The sequence below is a fragment of the Larus michahellis genome, chromosome 2 (genome assembly GCF_964199755.1).
Source record: "Larus michahellis chromosome 2, bLarMic1.1, whole genome shotgun sequence".
NCBI lineage: Eukaryota > Metazoa > Chordata > Aves > Charadriiformes > Laridae > Larus > Larus michahellis.
In genome coordinates this window covers 55,560,359-55,584,152 of record NC_133897.1, presented here as the reverse complement: position 1 = coordinate 55,584,152, position 23,794 = coordinate 55,560,359, and the positions used below count along the sequence as shown (strand labels likewise).

Genomic DNA, 23,794 nt, shown 5'->3' with positions numbered 1-23,794 from the left:
AGAATCCATGTAATTCAAAACCATCCCATTCTAAAATAGTTTTGGAGAAATTCCCAGATCTCCTACCTTGCTAAACTGTTCTTGCACTCTCTTTTAACATTTTATTTCCTCAGTCTGTTTTTTTGACATTTTTGTGCAGATGTGAACAAGAAGACCTTGAGTTGAAGCACAGCTCCACCTTAAAGCAGTTAATGAGAGAGTTCAATACTCAGCTGGCTCAAAAAGAAAGCGAATTGGAAGCAGCAGTAAAAGAGGCGATCAGTAAGTGAAATACTAATATAATTGTAATCAGTAGAATGGCCAGAAAACAAAATCTTCAGCTGTTTTGGGGAAGGGGTTTTACCTGCGACTCTGATAAAGACGACGTGTGTTTTATGACTGCCTAGAGAACACAGGGAAAGAACTTCTTTTGCTCAGGAAATAACATAAATGTTAATTGTAACACAATTAGGCAAACACGTGTGTAGCTATTCTTCCTTGCCCTGGAGGATGGCAGATCTGGCACTCTGCATCTGTCATGGCAAGAGTTACCCCTTGATAGCCATAGGTACTACCTTTTTATCATACGTACAAAATAAAAACAAAAAGGAGATTATGGTTTTAGAGGGGAAGACATGTTGGTAAGTTTTCATTTTAATACTACTTAGGCTTCAGCAATACAAACCTTTAACACTTCATTGTTGAATATATGGCACTGAAGGGTGCCTTTTAGAGACACTTAAATCCATACGCGAATCAGAATTGCATTTTCTTAGCTGTGTCTTGCAGACTTCGTTCACTGTAACCACTAACAGGCACCAACTGGATATCATGTCTGATATATCGTATGGTTATAACTGGAGTACACCATATTTCAACTTCTCTGTCCATCTTTTGGCACCATAGTGTAAGTTGGAGGTCGCAGAAGTGAGCGGAAAGTATCTTTTGACTACACAGTTACTGGAAGTACCCCTACATGTGAGGAATTTCTGAAGATTTGCAGGTGTTTCGATCACTTCTCTAGATAAAGTAGAAGACAGAAGTCATTGATAAATACTGGTTGTGATCTTAACTTTTAGAGAAAAGTTCCAGCAGATATTAAAATTTGCTGTGGAGACCAGACTGCAGACAACAAACTTCATACTTGTTAGGATCAAGTGATATAACTATCACTGTCTGTGAAAAATGAATTTTCTTGACAAGTTTTCCTTATAGATGCCTTCCACAGTTGTCTTTAAGCTTTTTTAAATTCTGCTGTGACAGAATTTAATAAAATAAATATGCTTTTTTTTATATCACCTGACTTTTTTTTTTTTATAGGTAAAGCCCAGGAGGTCGAAACTGAATTGATCGAAAATCATCACATAGAGACAACACAGTTGCATAAAAAAATTGCTGAAAAAGATGATGATCTAAAAAGGACTGTGAAGAAATATGAAGAAATCCTTGAGGTATCTTTCTGAAAAGTGATAATGACTACATACATTTTAAAATAACTCTTTCCCGTGTTTCATTGAACAATTAGACAGAAAAACTGTAATTCTTTCTAGTAAAGATCTTACTGCTTGAATTATGCTTGATATGTGTGGTGGCCTAGCTTGCAGTTAAACGTTTGTTTCTGTGTCTTATGAACATGAAAAAACACCAGAAATTAAGCCCTAGCTCTGGTCATTCAATAAAAATTATACAGTTAAATCCTTATGTCCTTGAACAGTTTGTGTTCTGGATTGACATGAGAAAAGCAAGTGAGTTAAATATAAGCTTTACTAGAGTTGTGGTGGTGGTGATAGAGTGTCTGTGAGTCAGCCTCACTCTCTAGCAGCTTCCTCTGATGCTCTGTCCAGGTTGGCACCATAGTCCTTAAAGTGCATAGTCCTATGCAGGGTGCAGCCTGTTCGCATAAGTGTTGTGCTACTAAGGCTTTCATTTTCACTTGTATGTGAACAGTTTGTCCGCATGATATTTGCGAATAGACACAGTTTTGCTCTAGTAACATTTCCACCAGAAGTTAGCAGCCAACTTCAGTCTAAAGATACTTTGCCATCCAATGATGCCTCCTGTTTTAGCCAAGTATATTGTCCCAGCCCTACGTGTTGGGCAACGAAAGATTGAATGCTTTTTGGTGCTATCATCCTGAGGTGCAGGCTTTAATTTTGCTAATCTTAGTCCTGTTTGCACAAATTATTAAATAAAAAAGAACATCCCTTGAATAGAGAGAGTAGTAATAAATGTAAATGAACTTCTGTTTGTTTATGCTCAGTTACCAGCTCAGAGAGCTCTGTACTGAGCATGACTGAATGTTTAATACTAAAAATTTCAATCTCGTAGGCAGGTCGGTGTGTTCCACTCTGATTTTTTTTTTTTTTTTGAACTCCAAGCAAGTTGGATGAGATGGTAGGGTTTTAAATTTAGAGTCCCCTTCTTTTGTTTCCTAATTTAGAAAAATTGCACCATATAAAACAGTTGAGATAATTTTATTATTTTTTTTGTACCATAGGTCTAAATTCTGCATTTCTGGAGGATTTATATTTCTCTTAGCTGAATGCACGATGTGTTGCCATTCAGGTCCTTATTTTACAGACCTAAATAGGTCTGTGATTTGAAGTCATCCAGATGTAATTCCTCTGTGTTTTCTGATGCATTCAGTCTGTCCCTATGTCAGAAACATGCACATCATACTCAATGTATGATCTTGAAGGTTTAGGCTAATTTGACTTCTGTGCAGTTGGAGGACATAACAGTTATTTTTTTTGCATCTCTTTGGTGATGGTGATACCTGCACCTGCAATAAGGTGCAGTTTGGTATTTTAAATTTCACAGTACCTGTTTTATTTTTTAGGTAATGGCATATGTGTATGTGTTTGTTTCTGTTATTTTAGGGAAGGAAAAAAAGTTAGAGAAATTGTTACCTTTTTCCCTGAAAAAGTATTGCAAGCATCTCAAAAGTTAAGAAATATTTATGTTATACTGAGTGTGTGTCATACATATTGAGATTTCTGATAGAAATAGGAACATAAGCATCGGCAGATGTATGGTTTTTCTCAGTTTAGCCTAAATTTACCAGTTATTACCCCACTTATACCTGACTTGGCTTGTGATAGGTTTGAGAAATTTTGCATAAAGACATTTATGTAGAGAGGTTTGTCTCTGTCATAAATGGTAAGAAGATGAAGCAAAAATAATGCCAGTGGCAAGAATGGATTTTGCTCATATACCTTTATAGCTCTTTGTTGCATTTTAAACAAGGTTAATGACGCTAAAAATTAGTCTAACTTGATTTGAGTATATGCTCTTAAAGACCACCAAGAATCATTCAGTCTGTTAAACTTAATATGATTTATTGGTGAAGTGCTCCCCTGGTACTTCTCTTGCTTTATCTAGTGTTTGCTTGTCTTTCATAAACACTTTTATCACATAAGATTTCATGAAAGTCTCACTAATTAAAGGACTTGTAAATCAGCATTGCCTGTAATTTGAGGCCTAAGTCTTTTTTCTTCAACTGAAGTATATAATTAGAGAAAATTTGAATGTTTTGCTCCAGCTAGCTTATTTTAAGCCTATCTGTGAGCTAAAAATAAAATATCTAACTTCAGGTGTATCTTCTTTCCTTTGTCGCAATGCCTCCCATGTGCATACAGGATAGGCCTTGTGCGATTTGGGAAATCACGACTTTATTGAAGTCTTAGCTTTTCAGCGTATGCCAGATGCTGTATAGAACAGTAAGTTCTTATTGTAAATACAGATTCTGTAGCATGTTGAAATCCCAGGTGATCTCTAATTATTTCAAATTTTAAATTATAATCTCTATTCAGGGGTTTATAAAAGTAATGGCTCACAGGTAGGTCCCTTTTACGGAAGCGTCATTCATCATTTTGATTTGAATTTCTTGTCTGCATTTCAACTACCTTCTATGACTAAGGATGATGTGCATGCAATTTTGATTTATTTCAGTGAACAGTGGTCTAGAAATTGTAAGAATTTAGATTCCCGATGTAAAAAAAAAAAAAAAACAAAACAAAAACAAAAACAAAAACAAAAAAAAAACCACAAACCTCAACTGCCCAAAACCCCCAAAGAACGGGCACCACCATCCCCTCAAAAGAAAACCAAAAAAAAAAAGCCCAAGGGAAAACAGAAGCAACTGAATATGCCAGGTATTGAGGGTTTTTAACTAGAGGAATATAACAATCTATAAAAGAATCTTAGAAAAGGTAAATTGTTGATGTATTTTTGAGGGCATAGAAAAATCACATGAATGAATAAAAAAATAATGCTGTTTGGAGATCATGATGTTTGAGCAAGGCTTTTATTGAATGTGGATATTCTTAAAACTTCTAGGCCGTAAAACTTGCTCAGGTACTGTGACTTTCCGTTCAGTAGGTTTTTTTGGGGAGGTTGCTTTGTTTCTTTTTGGTAGTGGTTTTTGAGCTGAGAGGCTGCATGGGGGGGGGGTGTTTATTCTTAAGTAGGGTGCAAGGAGCATGTTAAAAAGTGGCCTTACGGGAAATAATTCTTTTTCTACTTATGGCATACCCTAAATCCGTTAAGCCTGGATCAGTTTTCTAGTTCTGCACTTACATCTCCAGTGAATATTCTGTATCATTCTGCTTGTACTCTTAGGGTTTGAATGGAATAAAATTTTGATCAGCAGTTCTGTTCTTGATAACAGTTGATTAAGTGTACTAATTTGATCTGAAGCACTACCGCATAGCAGAGCGGGCAGCTCGCTGCCCTCAGTGGTTAGCATGAGTGAAACTAGAGTTTTAGTTTAGTTCAGTGATGAAGGCATGCACTTTGAATTGGAGTGCTGTTTTATAAGCTGCCTAATGTGTTATCTCCCAGAAAGGCCAGAGGGGGCACAATTTTAAAAAGTGCCATATAGGTCGATTAACTTGCTAGGATTTGAGTTGTCATATTTTTCTCCTATAATTGTACTCTTCACACTGTCATAAAACAGGCAGGAAGAGTTCGTTTCCTCCCTACCATTCTTGCTGCACAGTGCCCTCCAAACTCCTGTGAACGGGAAATTGATGTTTCTGGAAATATGCTTAAAATTGCTTTAGGAACATCTTCGTGAAAATGAGTGAGGAAAGGATTTAAGTCCTTGTTACTTGCAGAGTATAGGAAGTATCTCTGCATCATCTCGGTGTCCCTTTCATGAGGGTCATACAAGCAAGCACAGCCTCTTCAGCAATACACTTAATGGATTATACCCAAATGTTATTTTAGTGCCTTATAGAAATAGCTCTTTTTTTGTAATTTGCAAAAAACTAACTGTAATCTTAACTGTGTAAGTTTAATTGTCGAAGGCCTGCAAAATCTTGTTAAACTCCTATGTTTGTTTCTGCAGTCCTGTAGCATAACTACTTTATACTGAATTTCAAGCATATTCTTTCTGTGTATAGCATAACTGTTTTTTTGATTGCTTTCTGACCACTGTAGTTAAGGTTTTGAGGGGTTAGTTTAATTGTATAATTTTTTTTTTCCTATATTTTAAAGGCTCGTGAAGAAGAGATGACAGCAAAAGTTCAGGAGTTGCAGGCACAGCTAGAAGACTTGCAAAAGGAATACAAACAAAGGATGGCAGAAGAGGAACATTGGAACAGTGAAAAAGTGAGCTGGCACTAACGTTTATATCTTTAGGTGTGAAATGCTTAGTCTTCATGAAATTCTCTAGTTTGCTCTTAATTGGATTTTATTTATATATCTGGCCTTCACTGTCCCATACAGTTTCTGTTCTTTCAGATGTTAACTTCTTCAAAAGTGAACCTCTTTAGAATCTGCATTACTTGATGCTACCTTTTTTAATGGTATGCTAAAAAGTCCGGTTGTGTTGTGATTATTAGCGTTGGGGTTTTGTCCTCTACATGTGTCTTCATGTTGATTTTATTGGAAGCCCTTTAGAAGGAAAGGAAATGGCATTATGTCGTTTTTAATGGGTTTATTTTTTAAAATTCAAATTCCATAGGGCTCTGAAATAGTGCCTTGAAAATATCAATTATGGACAGAGAGGTCTTCATTCAAAGAAGACTGAGTGCATACTTTTGCCTTTCTGAGACCGCATTTCAGTTTAAGGAATTCTTTGATGAAAATATTACTAGTTATTATTACACTAAGAAGAGGAAAACTGTATGAGGTGTTGAGTCACTGATGAGAATTCATATTAACCTTATTTTTAAATATTTTTTTTGACAGCAGGCAGCAATGGAGATACTAAATATATTTATTTGGCACTACAAACTTACAATACAAATTATCTCATTGCCCTAATGTTTGTCCCTTCCGCCTTGGACTTGCTTACCACACCCTTTATATTACTTTTACTAACTTTTCCATGACATGAGTGTTGTTTTCATAACAAAAAGCAGAAATACTTGTATCAGATTGCCTTGTATTCTTAATCAAGCCTTGTCCACCCACTGACGATAATCTTATGAAAGCTTATTATCTGGAGGAAGATTCTTTAAGAGACTCCTAAACTCTAAAATATAATTCTGAAAAATATGAAGAGTACTTTATCTTTAGGACTCCTTCATTACCTGTTTCACTGCTTACTTCATTAATGAAGCTAAAATACAGGTGTCATATTATACACGCATCTTCAGGATTACATATTCACTGATAGGACAGGAAAGTTGTATCAAAACTATACACCATCAACAGTATTTCATGTATTTCTCAATTCTTTCCAGAAATGCATCACACAGATTTGCAATGGTAGCATAGAGCTGTAAAATATTTGAATATTGCAAATATTACATCTCTATGTAAAGGTGAATGAATCTGCTTACAATAAACAAAATAAAAAGATAATTTTGCCTGTCTTCAGAATCTTGTCCACAGTTCTATACTCCTTGGAGTTTCTCTGGCAGACTTTGGAGAAACTGAAAGGAGTTGTTCCATCTGTGATATAAACCAGTTGAGAGAACTCCATTGCTCATAAATAGCTTTGTTTTAAAGAATAAATGATGTCTCATTTGGAGGGGAGGAAAACCAGGGTTGTGTGGTAGTGCATGTACTTTAGTACAGTTAAAGCATCTAGGTTTGAAGTACTTGCAGAATAAGAACGGGATTTTTTGGCGACTGTAAGGCAGTTAAAAATCCATGATTTCGCTGGCATACAGGCATCAAGCTTTCTTGAATAATTTTGAGAATTCCAAGTAAATTCAAATTTAGCAAATTTTTCACAAGATTTATTTTGCATAACTCTGATTTAACTGAATGTGAATTTCTTATTTCATACTATTTTCAATGGTGGCTTTGTCTCAAAACAATATAACTATTCTAATAGTCAGATGATGCTATTGAATGTGCAGGTGGCTCCTGGTACGTCTTCTGGTTTAGTCAAAGCTCAAATATTTAGAGTGCTGTGAGTAAATGAGCTTCAGTTCTTGTTTTACCAATATTTCAGAATTGGATTCTCATTCTTTGATACAGTCTGTCGGGAGGTAGTTTTCTCTTTTCCTCTTTAGAAATTAAGGTTTGTTGTTCTTCTTAATTCTTACCTGTCTTAATTTCTCCATTGCCTGTCCTCAGTATGTCTGTAGGAAGCTAATTTTGCTATTACTTGGTACAGTAGCATATATTTGCAATGGATACAATTGTATATATGTGCAACGTTACAGAGCTAGATGAGAAAATTGAACAGGACTTGTGGACCTTACCCACATACCTGAGCAGAAGTGTACAAATCCACATCTGGATTTCGCATGTGCATTCATGTGAACTCTCATCATCTTATATTTGCTGTGGTATCTTTTGTCTCACCTTCTTTTTTTATTCTGTTGCATTGTAACATTTTTCTCTTTTCTTTATTTTTTTCATTCAGCAATAGTAGTAAAACGCTCATAATTTTTCCATTGACTGGAATCAACCTCTGTGGGCAATTGGTACCCTTGTTGTCCAAAGTTGGAGTCTCCCAAGTCACAGAAGTTTGTCTTATAAAACTTCCGGTGCTGCTTGTTGTCAGTCTAGGCCAAACATCATACGTAACACATCCACTTTGACATGAAGCGTAACTATACATTTGAACAATATTTTTCTGACTGTGATAAACAGTTGGCAAATACTAACAGCCTTAAGTGTCTGGTGAGACTGAGCTCTTCAGAAGCAAGAATTGCACTTGCAGGTTTGAGATCCATCGAGGAATTATTTTCCCCTATATTCTGTTTGCAGAGCGTAGGAAAACCCACGGGCTTTGTAAACCTGCAGAGATGGGGAATAGCTTTCATTTTCAACAGAATTCCAAAGAGGCTCAGGAAGAAACAGCCACTTCTGTATAAAGGTTTAGGTTACCTTAGAAAAAAATAAACCATTTTGCACACAAATGATTTGATGTTAAAATAATTTACAACCTTGAGTTATACCTATGACTACTAAAACATTATTTTTCTTAAAGTTTGAACATCAAAAGATAGAGATTTCAGCTTAGAATTGTTTCTGTACTTCGTAAACATTGCTATCTTTGCAAGACTTCCAGCTAATGAAGCTCTTAAGCTGAAGCTATTTTCGGATAAACGTTCACATTTATCTTGGAGAACTAAGGAAGAAGATTCAATATTGTGAATAGTATTAATAGTAGTTAGGGTTTTCCTGGTGTGTGCTTAATACTCGTTCAATTACCATTCATCTCCAATACGCATTTTGTAAAGATACGTAAATACTAAGTTCCTGAAGTTACGTTTATGATCATTGTCTTACAGAATCAAATGAGAGAATTTAAATATAAGCTTTCTGTACTGTCAGTACAAATAAGTTAAACTCTATTTATGGGACTGCTTATTTTTATAAGTGTTATGTGTGATTTGGTCATTTCAGTTTTTATCATCCTTAATTAACACATTGTCTCGGAACTAGGTGATCAGTATTTCTTTTTTTCTTACCTGTGTCCAGTGCTTGATACACTCAGTATTTTTCATACATTTTAATCTAAATTTTTTTTGTTGTTCTAGGTCACAATAACAGAACTTCAGGTAAGTCTTACTGATTCTTTGATCTAGATAATTCTGTTTCACAGCAGTTTGAAAGCAGAAATACTGCTTATAAGTTTGTGTGTGTTAAAAGGAGAAAGAGTTTTATTGAAAAGGTACCTGTGATCTGTCTTCAGCAGTTTCTTGATGATTTCCATACGTGGCTGTTTTTTCAGGCACAGCTCGCACAGAAGACAACACTAGTCAATGATTCAAAACTGAAAGAGCAGGAGTTCAGAGAGCAGGTAAGGGTGCTGTTTGAACAAGTAAAAAGTATTCTTGCTTGATACTTTGTGTTTGCAGTATTAAAAGGTTTGTTCTTTTCAAGTGATGATGTAGCACATCTCCACACAGGTACTATGGAAATAATATGCATGTAAATTAATTTGGACTCACACTTGCTCTCGGAAGATCTGTGCGCTTTTCAAAGTATTCCTTTATCTCCTGAGAATGAAAATACCACACGCTCTTGATACAGGTTAACAAAACATTTGCACAGTGAAAAATGGAACAGTGCACTTCATGAAGTTATGGGTCTTTTCTTTTTCTAAACTAAACTTTTTTTGATGTTAATTACAATTTTTGTCCTTTTTTATGTATGCTTATGTTATGTATATAAAACAGATGTGTATATATGTATATACATATATATGCAAAACACTTTCCCTGCATATAGATACGTGTATATACACATGTACACCCTTTTCCTTAAGTATTTTAAGGACAGTTTTTAATAACACAATTTTTAATAGAAGGAGATGATGTTTAGCTGAAAACTATTTCACTTACACTTATTTTAGCTGCTTTTGAGTATACCATTTATCATTTTGACTGTTCTCTATTTAGATTCATGTACTGGAAGACCGGCTGAAAAATTATGAGAAGAATATGTACGTCGCATCAGTTGGAACACCATACAGAGGTAAGTACGCAGTTTTCATCACAAATAAGTTTTTCATTTGTTTGAAAGATATGCTTTGGTTTATGCAATTTATTAAAATTGACAGGTTTTTTTTAAAACACTCATATAGTATTTCTATGACATCTTATCCTTGTTTTGTCTTATCTGTTATAATAGAGCTGGTGTGTGATTTTTAGATGCACAAATCACACAGCGTTTTGTTTGGTTTTTTTTTTTTTGTTTTTTGTTGTTTTTTTTTTTATGTCGTACAGTTAGAAGAGCTCTATATCAGAGTTCTTAAGCTTTCTCTATCACCAAGAGGAGTTGTATAGGCACTGGCACTTGAAAATGGGCGTGGAAGCATTATCCATTTGTCTTGGCTAATTAAATGTACATTTTATGACTCTTTAAAACTAACAATAGAAATTTTATGGATCTTTCTTGTGTTACGTGTCTGGGCATTTGCTCTTCTTGTGAATAGAGTTTCTTTGCAAGGTCTCGTTAAAATCCCATTTCCACTTGTAAGCTGTGTGTTGTGTGTCTTTGAAGGTGTTTTTGGAGCTGAAAAACCCCTGATATTTCAGGCAAATATCGGTCTCATCATTATTTGAGTCACTGTGGGCATAGGAAACACAAGAGAATAGTTATTCTATGTTACGCCTAGAGCTGTGCATGAGGAGCCCAGACCTAGGCCTGAGGGCTCCATCCAGGAGAGCAGCTCTCTGCAGGGCAGGTCCCAGGCCCACCCAGGAGACAGGGGCAGAGACGGGCACACCTACAGCATCCCCCAGGCAGGGACTGACGGCCCCGGGCGGAGCTGAGACACGGCCCCTGGGCCCTTGGCAGCAGACGCTGGGGGTGGGGGTCCCAGGGGAGGCCTCTGAGCACCCCCAGCACCCTGGCAGGAGGAGGCTTGCGCTGCTCATACGCCCTCCTGGGGGCTTTGATGGGTGACCACTTGGGAGACAAGAGTATTGGGCCACATGGACCTTCGTTCTGAGGGAGTACTGTTGTTCTTAGGCTCTTTTGGTTTAGCATGTTTTTCCACAGGTAACAGATCCGGCCTTTTTAAAAATGAATACAAGAAGCAAAAACAAAAATCCACAGAGAAATGAACAGGTATTGCTCACCTCAAAAAGATTTGTTAGCCACTCAGTTGACGGAGCACGTCGTGCTTCCGGCTGAGGGCTTCATCTTTGAGCCTTGCTCGTGTCAGAGATGTGGGGTTTTGCCGTCCTGTGGAAACCCATCTAAACTGGATGAGCAAAGACTTTCAAGAACTGCACTTCACACATGCTTTTTGAAAATTTGTTGAGATGGTCCATCTCAAAATGATGCACAGGTCTCACCCTCGTCAGCAGGTACATGCTTCCTTCCCACAAGGTGACTGAGCCAAGGCCTAGGCTGGGACATAGTTATGGGTATTCAGTGCCTTCTGCTAGTGCAGCGCTGGGAAGAAACAGCATCAGAGATTTCCTCAGTGTGTCCTGGTAGGGAAAGGAGGAGATAGGAAGAAGAACATAGTAGCATAGCATAGTTCAGGTGGAAGGGACCTACAATGACCGTCTAGTTCAACTGCCTGACCACTTCAGGGGTGACCAAAAGTTAAAGCATGGTATTAAGGGCATCGGCCTTTTAAACACTGACAGGCATGTAACATCAAACACCTCTCCAGGAAGCCAGTTCTAGGGTTTGACAACCCTCTCAGTAAAGAAATGTTTTGTCATGTCAAGGCTGAACCTCCCCGATGGATGCAGCTTTGAGCCATTCCCACGTGTCATGGCACTGGGTACTAGGGAGAAGAGACCAGCACCTCTCTCTCCCCTTCCCCTCAGGAAGCTGCAGAGAGCAGTGAGGTCACCCCTCAGCCTCCTTCCCTCCAATCTACACAAACCCTGAGTCCTCAGACACTCCTCAGAAGACATGCCTTCCAGTCCCTTCACCAGCTTTGGTGCCTTCCTCTGGATGCGCTCAAGTACCTTAACATCCTTTTTTAATGGAAAAAACCGTCATCTTTTTTTAGGTGGGGCCCAGAACTACCCACAATACTCAAGGTGAGGCCACACCAACACTAAGTACAGCAGGGTAGTCACCTCTTTGGACTGGATGGTTACGCTGTGTTTGATGCACCCCAGGATGGGTTTTGCCCTCTTGGCTGCCAGGGCACACTGCTGACTCCTGTTGAGCCTCCTGTCAACCAGCACCCCCAGACCCCTTTTTGCATCTGCTGTTACTCTGTCCTAGGTGCAGAATATCCAGCATTTGTTCCCGTTGAATTTCATGCCATTGGTGAAGCTTGCATTCATGTGAGTGACTCTCAGTATAAATATTCTCTTATTTTTGTTTACACAGATGGAAACCTTCACCATACTGACGTTTCCCTCTTTGGGGAGCCTACTGAGTTTGAATACTTGAGGAAAGTGCTCTTTGAATATATGATGGGTCGTGAGACAAAGGTATGGGAAGTTGTCTATGGTGACATGTGATGCAGGTTAGAATACAGTTTAACATCCTTGCTGTATAGATTTGAAATACCGTGTGTTTGTGATTTGTTACATGCTGTTGATTACTGACATGGGATTTGATAGCCTTTCACATTTTTTTTTCTGAAGAGGCATGGTCCGTAGTTTAAAAACTGTCAGCATGCCAAGTTGACTGGAGGGGGAAGGAGGGTTGTCACATCTCTCACCAATGTTCCTATGAAGACAAAAACCTTTATAGGTAGATAACGGTTTTACTAGCAAAAATCCTGTTGTTAGTCAAGGTTAATGTACTTTGAAAGCTGGTATGCATAGCATTAGCAAAAATGCTCTTTTGATGTCATGATGACACAAATATGATAAATAACCGTTGGATTAAATAATAGTTTGTCAGAAGCTTGGAAGATGGTGAAATATCTCTTTAATTGTTGCTTAAAGATGTTTTACAGGGCTCCCAAATCTGTCTGCCTTGCCTAGAATAGTATTCATTTACTCTTATGTGTTGTGAAAAGCTTCACAGTAGGCTGCTGCTTGTATGCTGCAAGCTTGTGAAATCATATCTAAGTTGGAATTTTACTGGCTTGTAACAATACTGATGCTTAGAGATTGACCAGGTTCAAAAGAGGTATGTCATAACACAAACATTTTTCTTGGATGGTAAATGCTATGTGGATGCTTTTTTTTTTTTTTTTTCTGTTTGTTTGTGGTTTGGTTTTTTACTCCTCCCTGGGGTTCTTCCATTCTTTGTTGCCCTGCTTTCAACTTGGACTACTATTAAACAAAGAGGTTTTATGTAGGTTTCTGTATTAATTAGTTTTGTTCTCATTGTGCTCTGTACAGCATAAAACTTGGTCTGTGCAGGACATCTTGTCCTTATGGGATTCCTCTTCCTCTCCCTTTTTATCCCATTTTTCACTTTGATATTAATTCCTTTTTTATTAAAAACACAAATCCCTGATCCAAAGAACCCAGAATCACTCATTACCTTCTGTTCACAAGCCAGTGGCTCATTGGATGGCTCTCCTACTTTAATAACAAACAACTGAAATCATTAAAGAAAAATACGTACGTTACTGGATTTTATGATTTCGTGTTGCGAGGGACTTAGACAAGCAAAAGCGCTAAAAGACATCATCAATGTTTCAGCTTCAAACAAGTCTTGAGACTGCTGCAGACGATTATTGCAGATAGCTGATGCATGTAGCAAATTTGCATTCGAGAAAACCTCATTTGGAACCTCTTTTTCACTCATTAAGGCTGATTCTTACTGATCATCAAAACATTACTATACATGCCTCAAAACTTTGGATTATAAAGTAGTAGTGAGGGGTTTTCTCCTTTTTTAGCAGTGATGTGCTAAAATGTGCGGTTGATTTCTTCAATAACAGCAACAAACAACAACGACTGCTAAAGTAAATTGACTTTAGGTCTGTCTTTTGTCTTCCTTTCAATTGCTTAGATTAAACGCTATACGAATAAATATATGTAATAAATTTAAGTATGTATGCATTTATATATATGTATGCATTTGTAGAAATATATACGTATTTATTTGCCCTGGAGATTACATTGTATTTAACCAGAAGATGCCATTACAACATTGCCTCCACATTGGCTTCTAAAAAAAAAAAAGATGAATATTGTTAGGAGAAAAAATAAAGCAGAAAAGATAGACATCTGGTTCCTACAATAACTCAAGAAGGCATTGTTTGAAAGTTGATATGATTGAAAGGGGAAGTATATTTAAACAAACAACCAGCAGAAAAAAATTTCAAAGCACTACAATTTTTAGCTTTTGGAAGTTAGATGTAGGTAGATAAGGGAGAATGACAGAGTTCTTAAAATTGAATATGATTGTGTTCCTCTCTATTGTGTGCTCATGCCAGTTTGATTACCTCTTAGCAACTTATAATTGAGAGTAAATGGTCCGATGTATTGCAAGAAGGGAAGAATTTCTGGTATTGTCTAGACCTCTGTTATTAGCTGATCAAGACTGTAGCTGTACTGGCATTTACTAATTGAAAATTAAAATGGAATGAAGGCTAGCGTTTTTACTAATTTAAATATGAAGATACATCGGTCGCTTCACTTTTGCTTCAAAAAGTATTTTCAAGCTTATTTCATCTGCTGGTTTTCTTTCAACCATTAGGTGTATTGCTGGAAGACACTGAGCTTAGTGTCTGCTCTCATAGGGATTTCATTATATAATCTTAAATTTAGTGAACTGTGTCTTCAAAACTGGTTTTGTCCTGCTACACTGACTGGAAAACCATGTGATGGATAACATATTGTAATACACAGTCTAAGCGTGTTCGTGAAGTATTAGTGCGTGCTTTTTTCCCCTCGACACAGTCCTTGAGTTACAAGATGTGTATTGAGATTTACCTCCTCGATACAGGTATACCTTTCAGTTTTTGTTTTCCTGAACCAGACAAGGCAGTTTTTTCTAATTTTCTCTTACAAGATCATTCTGGTGGCCTATCCCTGTGCGGGGTCTCCTTTCATAGTTCAGATAGGTATGCCATGTCTTAGAGGTGGCTCAGCAGTGGAACTGGTGATCTCTATAGACATTATTCCCCCTGTATTGAAAGGAGTTCAAGAGAACCTGTGCAAACTATCTAGGGTGGGTTGCCATTTACGCAGCCTGGTGAATGGCCCTAGAATCCCCATGAAGTAGAGACGTTAATGAACGCATCAGTTGCGTTACAGTGCTGGGGAGGAATGCTGAGGGTTGATAGTGGCTCAGTATCTAAGAGTCAGGAGTTATGGTTGTAACCTGTAACCTACCACATTCTTTGTAAACTGTACATGTCTTCACTGGGGGATTTTACTGTCTTGCCCTCCAGTCCGACTTTATTTTTTTGCCTTGTCCTTGGCGCAGGGTATATGAAATGAGATTGCCAGCTTTTTCTAAGCATGCACCTTGTTCACAATATCTGAACCTGGAAATACATGGTGGCATAAACCACTAGGTCAAATTAAATAATATTTTCTACAGACACGTGAAAGTTGCACTGTACAGCTGTACAGCACACTAAATCTGAAGTCTTCCAGAAATCCTAGATGCTCTGCTTGTAACTTCATTATGCTGTCTGGAGTCTGTTCTGAGGCCAGAAAATCAGTCCAAGGGTTGTATGTTTGTAATAAATGTTTGTATTGATATCGACTAGGTACATGGAAGAGTGCAGTGGAACACATATGTGTCGGAGATAGTAAATTTATGCAGGTATTTTTCTGGCACCTCGACATGTTCTTGTGCATTCCAGAAAAACAAGGGGTATTTCTGTAAAACTTTGATTTTGAAGGTCCTACCTTTGACCAGCACCTCTTGAATTATAGAGGGCACTGATTGGTATCATTGTAAAAGTATTATTTTCAGAGATGACGTGTCTGAATATGTCAGCCTGATAGAAAGAAATGGGAAGGCAAACTATCATCTCTTATAGCAGAAGTAGCTATTGTGTTTGGGAAAGTTCAGGGCCTTTCTATAGGTAGGTACAGAGATGCACATACAGGAACATACGTGTCTGTATTCACATGCTTGAAGAGTTATTAAGGTTTTTTTTATAGTAGAATAGACTGTTAGAGTGATAAGATAACCCTATATTAAACACACTATCCTAAGTTATGCGGTCCTTGTAACTTTGTTTCATAACTATGCAACTGTAAATAGCCTTGAATTAATTCTGCTTCAAAATCTCCCTAGCAGCCTCAAAAACTTGGAGATGATTTCAAGTCACTGCTAGTGATAAATCACAAAATGGATGTTTTCGGGAAAGGTTTCAGATAGTCCCTATTTAAGTTGGCACAAAAGTATCCATGCTTTCAGGGAGTGTTTGCAGCATTTGTAGATTTTTCTGTAATATTTGCACGCACACCATTGTGTCCTGCAGAAGATTGTCAGGAGAAGGCTTTCCTGATAGCTCTGCTACAAAGAGTTTGAATAGATTGTAAGCTCAATGCTTCCTAATCTTTTAATCCTAAATAATTGTGATGGGGCTTTGGGTAAAAGAAATTAGAAAAGTTTTATGTTAGTTCGTGGCGCTGAGCACATTCCTTTTTGTATCTTGGAACTGCAGTAGAGACACAGACTTCTTAACTATGGGAACTATTAATATCTTAAAATTAAGCTTTTTGAGCTGAAAAGGATTCAACAGGATTTGGTTTGCTTTGCTTTCTTTTTGTTTTTATCCCTAGTTAAGTTAGATACTGAAACAATTGTTGGAAATTAAGGCTATACCTCTCACTTTTAGCTGTGCTCCTTTTTGTCCTGCGGCTGCTTTGTTGCGGCAGCCTCCCCTCTTCATTCCGCATGTGAGACTGGCAATAAACAGTAGACATTCAGAGCAGTAATCTTATCTTATCCACATTCTTTAAGAGCAGCCGTAACTGCTTTTGTAGCAGTCACCTTCTGTTTGAGCTGCACTGCAGTTCTTACTTTGACCTTTCTTGCAAAAGTTACCTGAGCCTTGCTTTGTGCCTTTTGGAGGTTTTTTTTTTTTCTTCCCACTTGTCTGTTTATAAAATGGAAATAATCATTGCCTGTTTTGCACAAAGCTTTGATACTCTTACAGCTTCTGTTTGAGGAGGTCTAAATGATTCGCCATTTAAATACGGGGTTATTGTATACCTGCTAAAAATATTTACACCACTGGAGTTCTGCATCTGACACTTGGATCTGCTTTCCCAGTGTTTCATTTCCCTACAGAATACTTGGATGGTGTGAATATAGTTGAATCCCTAAGGGCTTTCTCAGGTGCCATGCACCTGAAATGTGCTTTTCAGAAAGGCTGCATTAGGATCAAATGTGGTAGGAGCAGTATTTGTAACAGTATGCTGTCTTCATAATGGACGTCAGGTATTTGAGGGTAGGTACCATAGAGCTTACATCGTATTACAGTAGCTGCCGTTCGTGACGGTGAAATGAAGATTCTTCATGGTTTTCAAATAATTCACATAACGTGTCATGCATATATGACGTGAAACAAGTAGTTAAATCTTACTCGTTTCAGTATGTTTTCCATTGATATTACTAAAAATGGCATCCAGTATTCTTAAATGAAATGCATTTCAAAATATTTCAAAGCATTTAATGCATATGAAACTACTTAAAGGTGACATATTTCTTTTTAGACGATGGCCAAGGTGATAACAACAGTGCTGAAGTTCCCAGCAGATCAGACTCAGAAGATACTAGAACGAGAAGATGCTCGACCATTGGTAAGTTACATAAGTAACCAAGTTTTATGCAAGAGGTTAGGTCGCAAGAATAAGGAATTAGAAACTTTCTTTTACATCTTTTTTTTTTCCGCCCCCCCCCCCCGTGTCCGCATTCAAGAAAACTCCTTTTCTCCCTCTTTCCCTCTTCTTTAATGGAATGTCAAATTCCAGCTGTAGGTTTGAGTTTATAGCAAAAGTGAGGAAAAAAGCAAGCATATTGTCTTAACTATTATTTCTTATCATTGGTTGAGCTGTATTTCTGATAGTTCTGGGTATCACAGAACAAAGCAAGTTCAGTCATCACTGCTATTCTGCAGATGAATCTTCTAATCAAAAAAGTAATCTGACAAAAAATTCATGTTTCTTAAATTCAGAAGTTTCTGTGGAGTCATACCAGTTTTCATGAAAAATATGTCAAGAGAGATTTTTTCAGTCCTGGGATGAAATTTCTGGCAAAAGCAAAAGGCATTTTGCTTGTGGAATAGAAAACCGATTAGCTCAAACAACTGGGATATGTGTGCTAGAAGTGGGATATGTACATTTTTATCTTGAGTATCCTAGCGATATTGGGGTTTGGTTTTGGGGGTTTTTGGGAGTTTTGTTTGTTGGGTTTTTTTTTAAGACCCTGCTTTACTTTTGTACTGCAAAACAGTCAAAATATGTCAGGTTCACTCTGGGTCAGGACAGGTCAAAAATAAAAGTCTTAAACACTTCACTTTGGTTTTGTTTGGTTGGGGTTTTTTCAGCTTCAATACACTTTTTATTATGTGACGGTTGCTTGGTATTTACCAGCTAATCTATTTACCAGAAAGGTGAATTTTGACTTGAGAAGCAGACCAAAAAAAAAAGAAGAATATATGAGCATAAACATTTCTTTGGTATTACTGTTACTATTTTATGTATTGGAGCTATTTTTTATTAAGATAAAAACCACAGTAATACTTTTCTCTACATTGTATCTGGAGTCAACGCTGTGATCCCTCTCTTTGTGGGTCAGTTAGTAAAATATTTATGAATTGAAGTGAGAGGAATAATTACATTCTGTTTCTCTCGCTGGTCTTGCATATATATTTATTTAGCACTTTCAGAAATAGAATAAAATAAAAATTTGAGCATTTTTACATTTCAGTTGAAGTAGTTACATTAAAGGCCCGTTGATCCATCAAAACACATTTAAAAAAAATTTCTACTATTTCATCTGCTTAAAGTGTCAAATCTGAGCAAAGTGTTAAATACTTCAGCATTTTCCTGGACACATAGCAGATTTGAGAGTGACTTGCAATCTTCAATATTTAAAATACTTTTAGAATTATATAAATGCTGATAATACTGCAGCTCCAACAAGTATCGTGCATCCCAAACATGATTTTATATTAATTTTCTCTTTCTTTGACCTTCAAGTAGAAAGCTGGTGGGGTTTTTTTTGTTTGTTTGTTTGTGGTTTTTTTGGCAAACTAGAGTAATATTTAAGAAAACTTTTGAGTTCTCTGTTGGCCAAAAGAGAGGTTGGAATGAAGGATGAACCTTATTTTGCAGCTCTTTGATACTTGAAACCTGGTCTTCTTAAAACAGATATTCACAACTTCTGATACTCAATAAAACTTTAACTTGAATTCATCCAGCGAGTTTTGGTCCTTGGTATTAAAGGTTGTTGGTATTAAATTTTGACTAGAACATACACAGAGGTTTTTTTGCAGGCTGCAAGTGCTTTGAATGTTAAGGATATAGATATAGGATATATTCAAAGAGCTTCAAGTCCTGATCAAAAACTTCTTGGGTTTCACATAGCAGTCCTTTGTTGGGTCAGATACAGCCTATGAATTTGCTCCTTTCCAAATGCACAGAGGTTAAATTAGACATCTAATGGAAACTCAAATATTAGGACATATTAGGGAGGATGCAGTAATCTTTTTTTCTTCACTTTCAAGGTTACTGAATTTGTTTACTGAAGCCCAAATTATTTTGGGGGGGCGAGTCTTTTGTAATTCTGTTTAGGACTAAAAAGTTGGAGGGGTCTTCATAAATTATTCTTTCAAGAAATATGCTTGGTTTTTTGTATTTTATTTATTGACATTTACTAACATGGCAGTAGTATTTCTCAGTACTTAATGTTGGAGTGATGCTGGTATTTGAAAGTACCCAGTATTTAGTTCTTGTGAGCAATAAAGTTCTGAAGTACAGCATAAATGTGCATTTTTAACATAAAGCTTGTTTTTTTTTCTGTGTGTTAGTTTATGGCCAAACATCGATAACTAATTTGAGTGTGTAAATTGTTAATTAACTCTGCTACTGGAAAAGAATAAGCGTATGTAGTGCTAAGTATCTGTGAGTAATTATTTACCCTCATAGTGGGCATATACTTAACAGATTTCTGAAAAAAATTAACAAATTCCTAGGCCAATAAACATATGCTAGATCAATGTATCTCCTTCACTAATCTAGCTTTTACTACATAGTTATTGTGATCTAACTGCAGCAATCTCATCCGTAAGCAGTAGATGTCCACAAAGTTCTTCTCTATACTATTAACAAAGTAGTCCAATAAGCTGTTTTCTTCCTGGCTTTGTAGTTTGCCTCACCTCGCAGTGGTATCTTCTGAATATCCCATCAGTCTGTGCTTAGTTAGCATGTGGGTGAGTGAAGCCTAATACATCCTTGTTTTATTTAAAGATGAAACCTGTAGTATGAGACTAATCGTTCTTCTGCTTTTTTTTTTTTCTTGATTGCTTTCGTTTGTTAAAAAAAAAAATCAGTTTTTTTTGTTCTAGGTGTGAATGATGAACTTTGTTCTACTCTTAGTCATGTTTTGCTTTACAAAGCCAATTTTGCAAATGGCAAATATTGATTCCAAACCAATCGTCTGAGTTATAAGCATTACTTGAAATGTTGATTGAGCTACAGAAATCTCAGTTGTAGCAAAAACCAGATTTTAAATCAATTAATATGTAACATTAAATTTTATTGCACTTGGCTTTGTTTTGTCTTTATTCACTTTCTGACCTCCTTTTTTGAATATACAAATAAGTCAGATTTATGAGAGATATACACTGTACTGCTTGACATGAATTATTACATCGTATAAATATGAGAATGGATTATTTTAAGAAAGATTGATGAAATAATCTCTGTAGAGGGGTTCGGATATGATTGCATTTAGACAGCAGTACCTTTCTGAATTAGAGCTTTGGCTTGGTGTCAAGAGAAGCTAGAGCAGAGAGATTCGGGAGAACAATTCGGAGAGCCTTATGCTCTCAGTTTATTATGCCTTTTTTCAGCTTTTCTTAAGCTACTTTCATTATGAATCTGCAACACTAATTGTAGTGTTGCAGAAAAGCAATGGCTGATTTAGGCCTGAAGATGCCGATTGCATCAGAGTAGCCAAGCTAAACAAGCAATAGCGGCTGAGAGAGGAGTAGGATATGGAAGAACACTGATAAAACTTTTTCTGCACTGCCTGATAAGATTACAATTTGAGTCATTAGTGGTGTATGATATTTAATAAACTCTTCAGCTGAATTCTATAGGATACGGTCAGCCCAACTTTCCTGTTCCACCTTTGCAACTGAAAAGCTTTGCACGGTTGCCAGGAATTGATTGAGCGCATGTGAAGCAATCGCTATCAGTGGGCTGAAATGCAGTGGTTGTCCTGCACCACTGCCGGAGCAAAATGGATTAACTTAGGCTGTTTCCATTGCCGGTTATCACAATGCAGTTGCCGGGCTATCTTCCTCTCTTGCAGTCACGCAAATAGAGCCTTCAATACAAAATAATATCTATTTCAAAGGAAAAAATCTGTTCACCTTAGCAAACAGCCCCACTTTCTACTTTATTTTGTGTTTTTAAACCTTTGAATACAATAGCGGATCCACTTCATTGCTGTTAAAACGTGATAGAGGTTGGACTGTTTGCCTCCTGGCCTTGACCACGTCTTGACAAAATCAGCAATTGTTTCTTCTAGTCCTCTTCTGAAAAGAATTGAATTGTTGGTAATGATAGGACAAAGCTATTTACAACGCTATTGCAGAAAGCATGTTTGAGACCTGAATTAAAAGTTCAGGCGTTCACAGCCACATTTGAAACGTATCAAAGAAGGGCTTGATTTTGACCTTAATGTCAGCAATTACCTGATATACTTTCATAACTTGAGCTAATACGTGTGAAAACTGTTCAGACCTCAGAAACCGCTGCTACTTACTTTTTTTCAAGTACTTTTGTGACTTATATCAATAGATTGCCAGCAAATGACATAGTATTCTTGCGTGCGTGAAATGTAGAAATTAAGATGATGCTGACTTCATTGTGAAAGCAACAAATATTTTCCTGCTAGGGGATGCGTTTTGCTAGACCCAAAATTTTACTTCATCATTTCAATTTTGATGATAAGCCTTATGCAGAGAGGACAACTTTGTTTTTCATTGGATTAAGATGCGACGAAGTGGTAGGCTATCTATTTCCAGTGAGACTTCTGACCGTTTCGCTACAGGTTATTTCGGTTTTATCTCAGTTTCTCAACTGTTTTGCAGATACCGGAATGGAATTGCTTGCTCAAAATCAGTTAATAATTTGGCAATGTCACTTATCTGAAATTCTTCCATCTCCTATTCCTATCAATAAACAACGTCATTGTTATTTTAATACTACGTGCTTCTGAGTTGCTCTCAATAATGTAATATTTGTTCATTTGTTCTCACTTCTCATTCTTTTCAGTCATGGCTACGACCATCTTGAAGAAATTGCGACGAGGATGTCTCATGACACTGCTGCTTAAAAATATGTTCATATCTCTGTTGTTGGCCCTTGAGAAGGGACACGAAGAAAAGCTATTATTCAAGGTCACAAATGGAACAGCAACAACCAAAACTCAGCACCACCTTTGGACCATGAATATAGTTAAAACTGCCTTGACAAGAAACGCTAATCAGGGGTTATCTGGTGATGAGTCTTTTTTCTCTTCTATTGAACACTGTCTTCTATTTTGTGTTAAAGGTTATTTTTTTAAAGGAGAGAAAAGACTTTATCCTAGGAAGGAATTGCCCACTACTGTATCTCTATACAGGCTTTACTGGGTGTTTTTTAAGAGCTGAAATAAATGGTTTGTTTCTTCTATTTATTTTTTTATTTTTTGAATGAATTGTGCAATACATTTTTGGATGGGTAGCGGCTGAGGTGATTTTCCTGATGAACTAGGCACTCTTGATGACTACTGTCTCCCGATTTGATCTTATGATTGTTTGCTAAAGATCACTTCTATATGCTTTTGCCTACAATAAATCCAAATTGCAGTACCTCATTTGTTTACTCCTAGCTTTTGTACTTATATTTTCTGGAGAAAAAGTACATTACTGTAAATTGTAAATAGTTAATACATAACTGTATCATATGCTGACCTGTGACTGTTGACAGCACTAATCTGACAAGAGCTGAGATTAAATAAAGTTTATTTACTGTATAATTGTGGAACTTCTTTGATATGATTGTTCTTTTGAAAGGATCCACCAGTTTTGTTCTTATTCCTGGTCGAGACATTCTTAGCTGAGACATTTCCAGGCTGAAATCCCTCTCATAAGAAGAGCTACTCAAGTACATTGAACTGTAAGAAGTCAGTGGAGCCCTTCAGATTTTCAAGGGATCACAACCTGTGAAACACACGTGGTGAGCTGAGAAGCTGGCGTAAGAATATAGCAAGTAGGGAAGTTTGCTTTGTAAAAATTTTAAATTATGTATTTTTGTTCTTTTAAATAATGACTGTCTGCTCATTTTGGCATGTGAGTCGTGATCCTCTGAAGCGATATGTAAGTATGGATAAATTTAACTTGTTATCCAGCTACTTTGATGTTTACTGTATCGATAACCATCATCCGTACTGTGTATGCCAGTTTGCCAAGATGGTTCAAGGTGATCAGTCCTCCATGAATATAATTTCTAGCAGGCGTTTATAGGAGCAGCAGTCCTCTAAATAGCTCATCTCTGAACATAAGCAGGCCTTCCAAATACACTGCCTGCCTGAAAGATGCTTCTGAATACTGTTAGGGAGCGCTGATTAGTGGCCGATGCCATCAGGCCTGGAACATGCATCCTGCCACGTGGATGCTCAGTCTGTTCCTCTGGGTGCTCTCCTGTTAGCCAAGGAAAACAGCGGGTCCTCCTGACCACAGAAACAGGTTTGGCTAATGTGCTGTGGTCTAAACTGACAGATTTGATTTGTAGTCCTGCTCCAGAAAATTTTGTATTTCTGTCTACCCAAA

General features: G+C 37.1%; 1 protein-coding gene across 5 annotated transcripts in view; it reads left to right on the top strand.

Moving 5' to 3' along the window:
• GOLGA4 (golgin A4) overlaps window positions 1–23,001 on the top strand; it is a 71,771-nt gene extending 48,770 nt beyond the window's left edge. For 4 of the 5 annotated variants that reach the window (XM_074575534.1, XM_074575536.1, XM_074575535.1 and 1 more), the window contains 10 exons: window positions 140–261; window positions 1,300–1,430; window positions 5,479–5,592; window positions 8,931–8,951; window positions 9,125–9,193; window positions 9,795–9,870; window positions 12,202–12,305; window positions 17,463–17,549; window positions 20,119–20,182; window positions 22,257–23,001. In XM_074575534.1, the coding sequence (XP_074431635.1) occupies window positions 140–261; window positions 1,300–1,430; window positions 5,479–5,592; window positions 8,931–8,951; window positions 9,125–9,193; window positions 9,795–9,870; window positions 12,202–12,305; window positions 17,463–17,549; window positions 20,119–20,148 (754 nt within the window). In that variant the 3' untranslated portion in view covers window positions 20,149–20,182; window positions 22,257–23,001. The remainder of the gene's footprint in view (window positions 1–139; window positions 262–1,299; window positions 1,431–5,478; window positions 5,593–8,930; window positions 8,952–9,124; window positions 9,194–9,794; window positions 9,871–12,201; window positions 12,306–17,462; window positions 17,550–20,118; window positions 20,183–22,256) is intronic. The other variant, XM_074575533.1, reaches the window with a different exon arrangement.
• The last annotated feature ends 793 nt before the right edge of the window (window positions 23,002–23,794 follow it).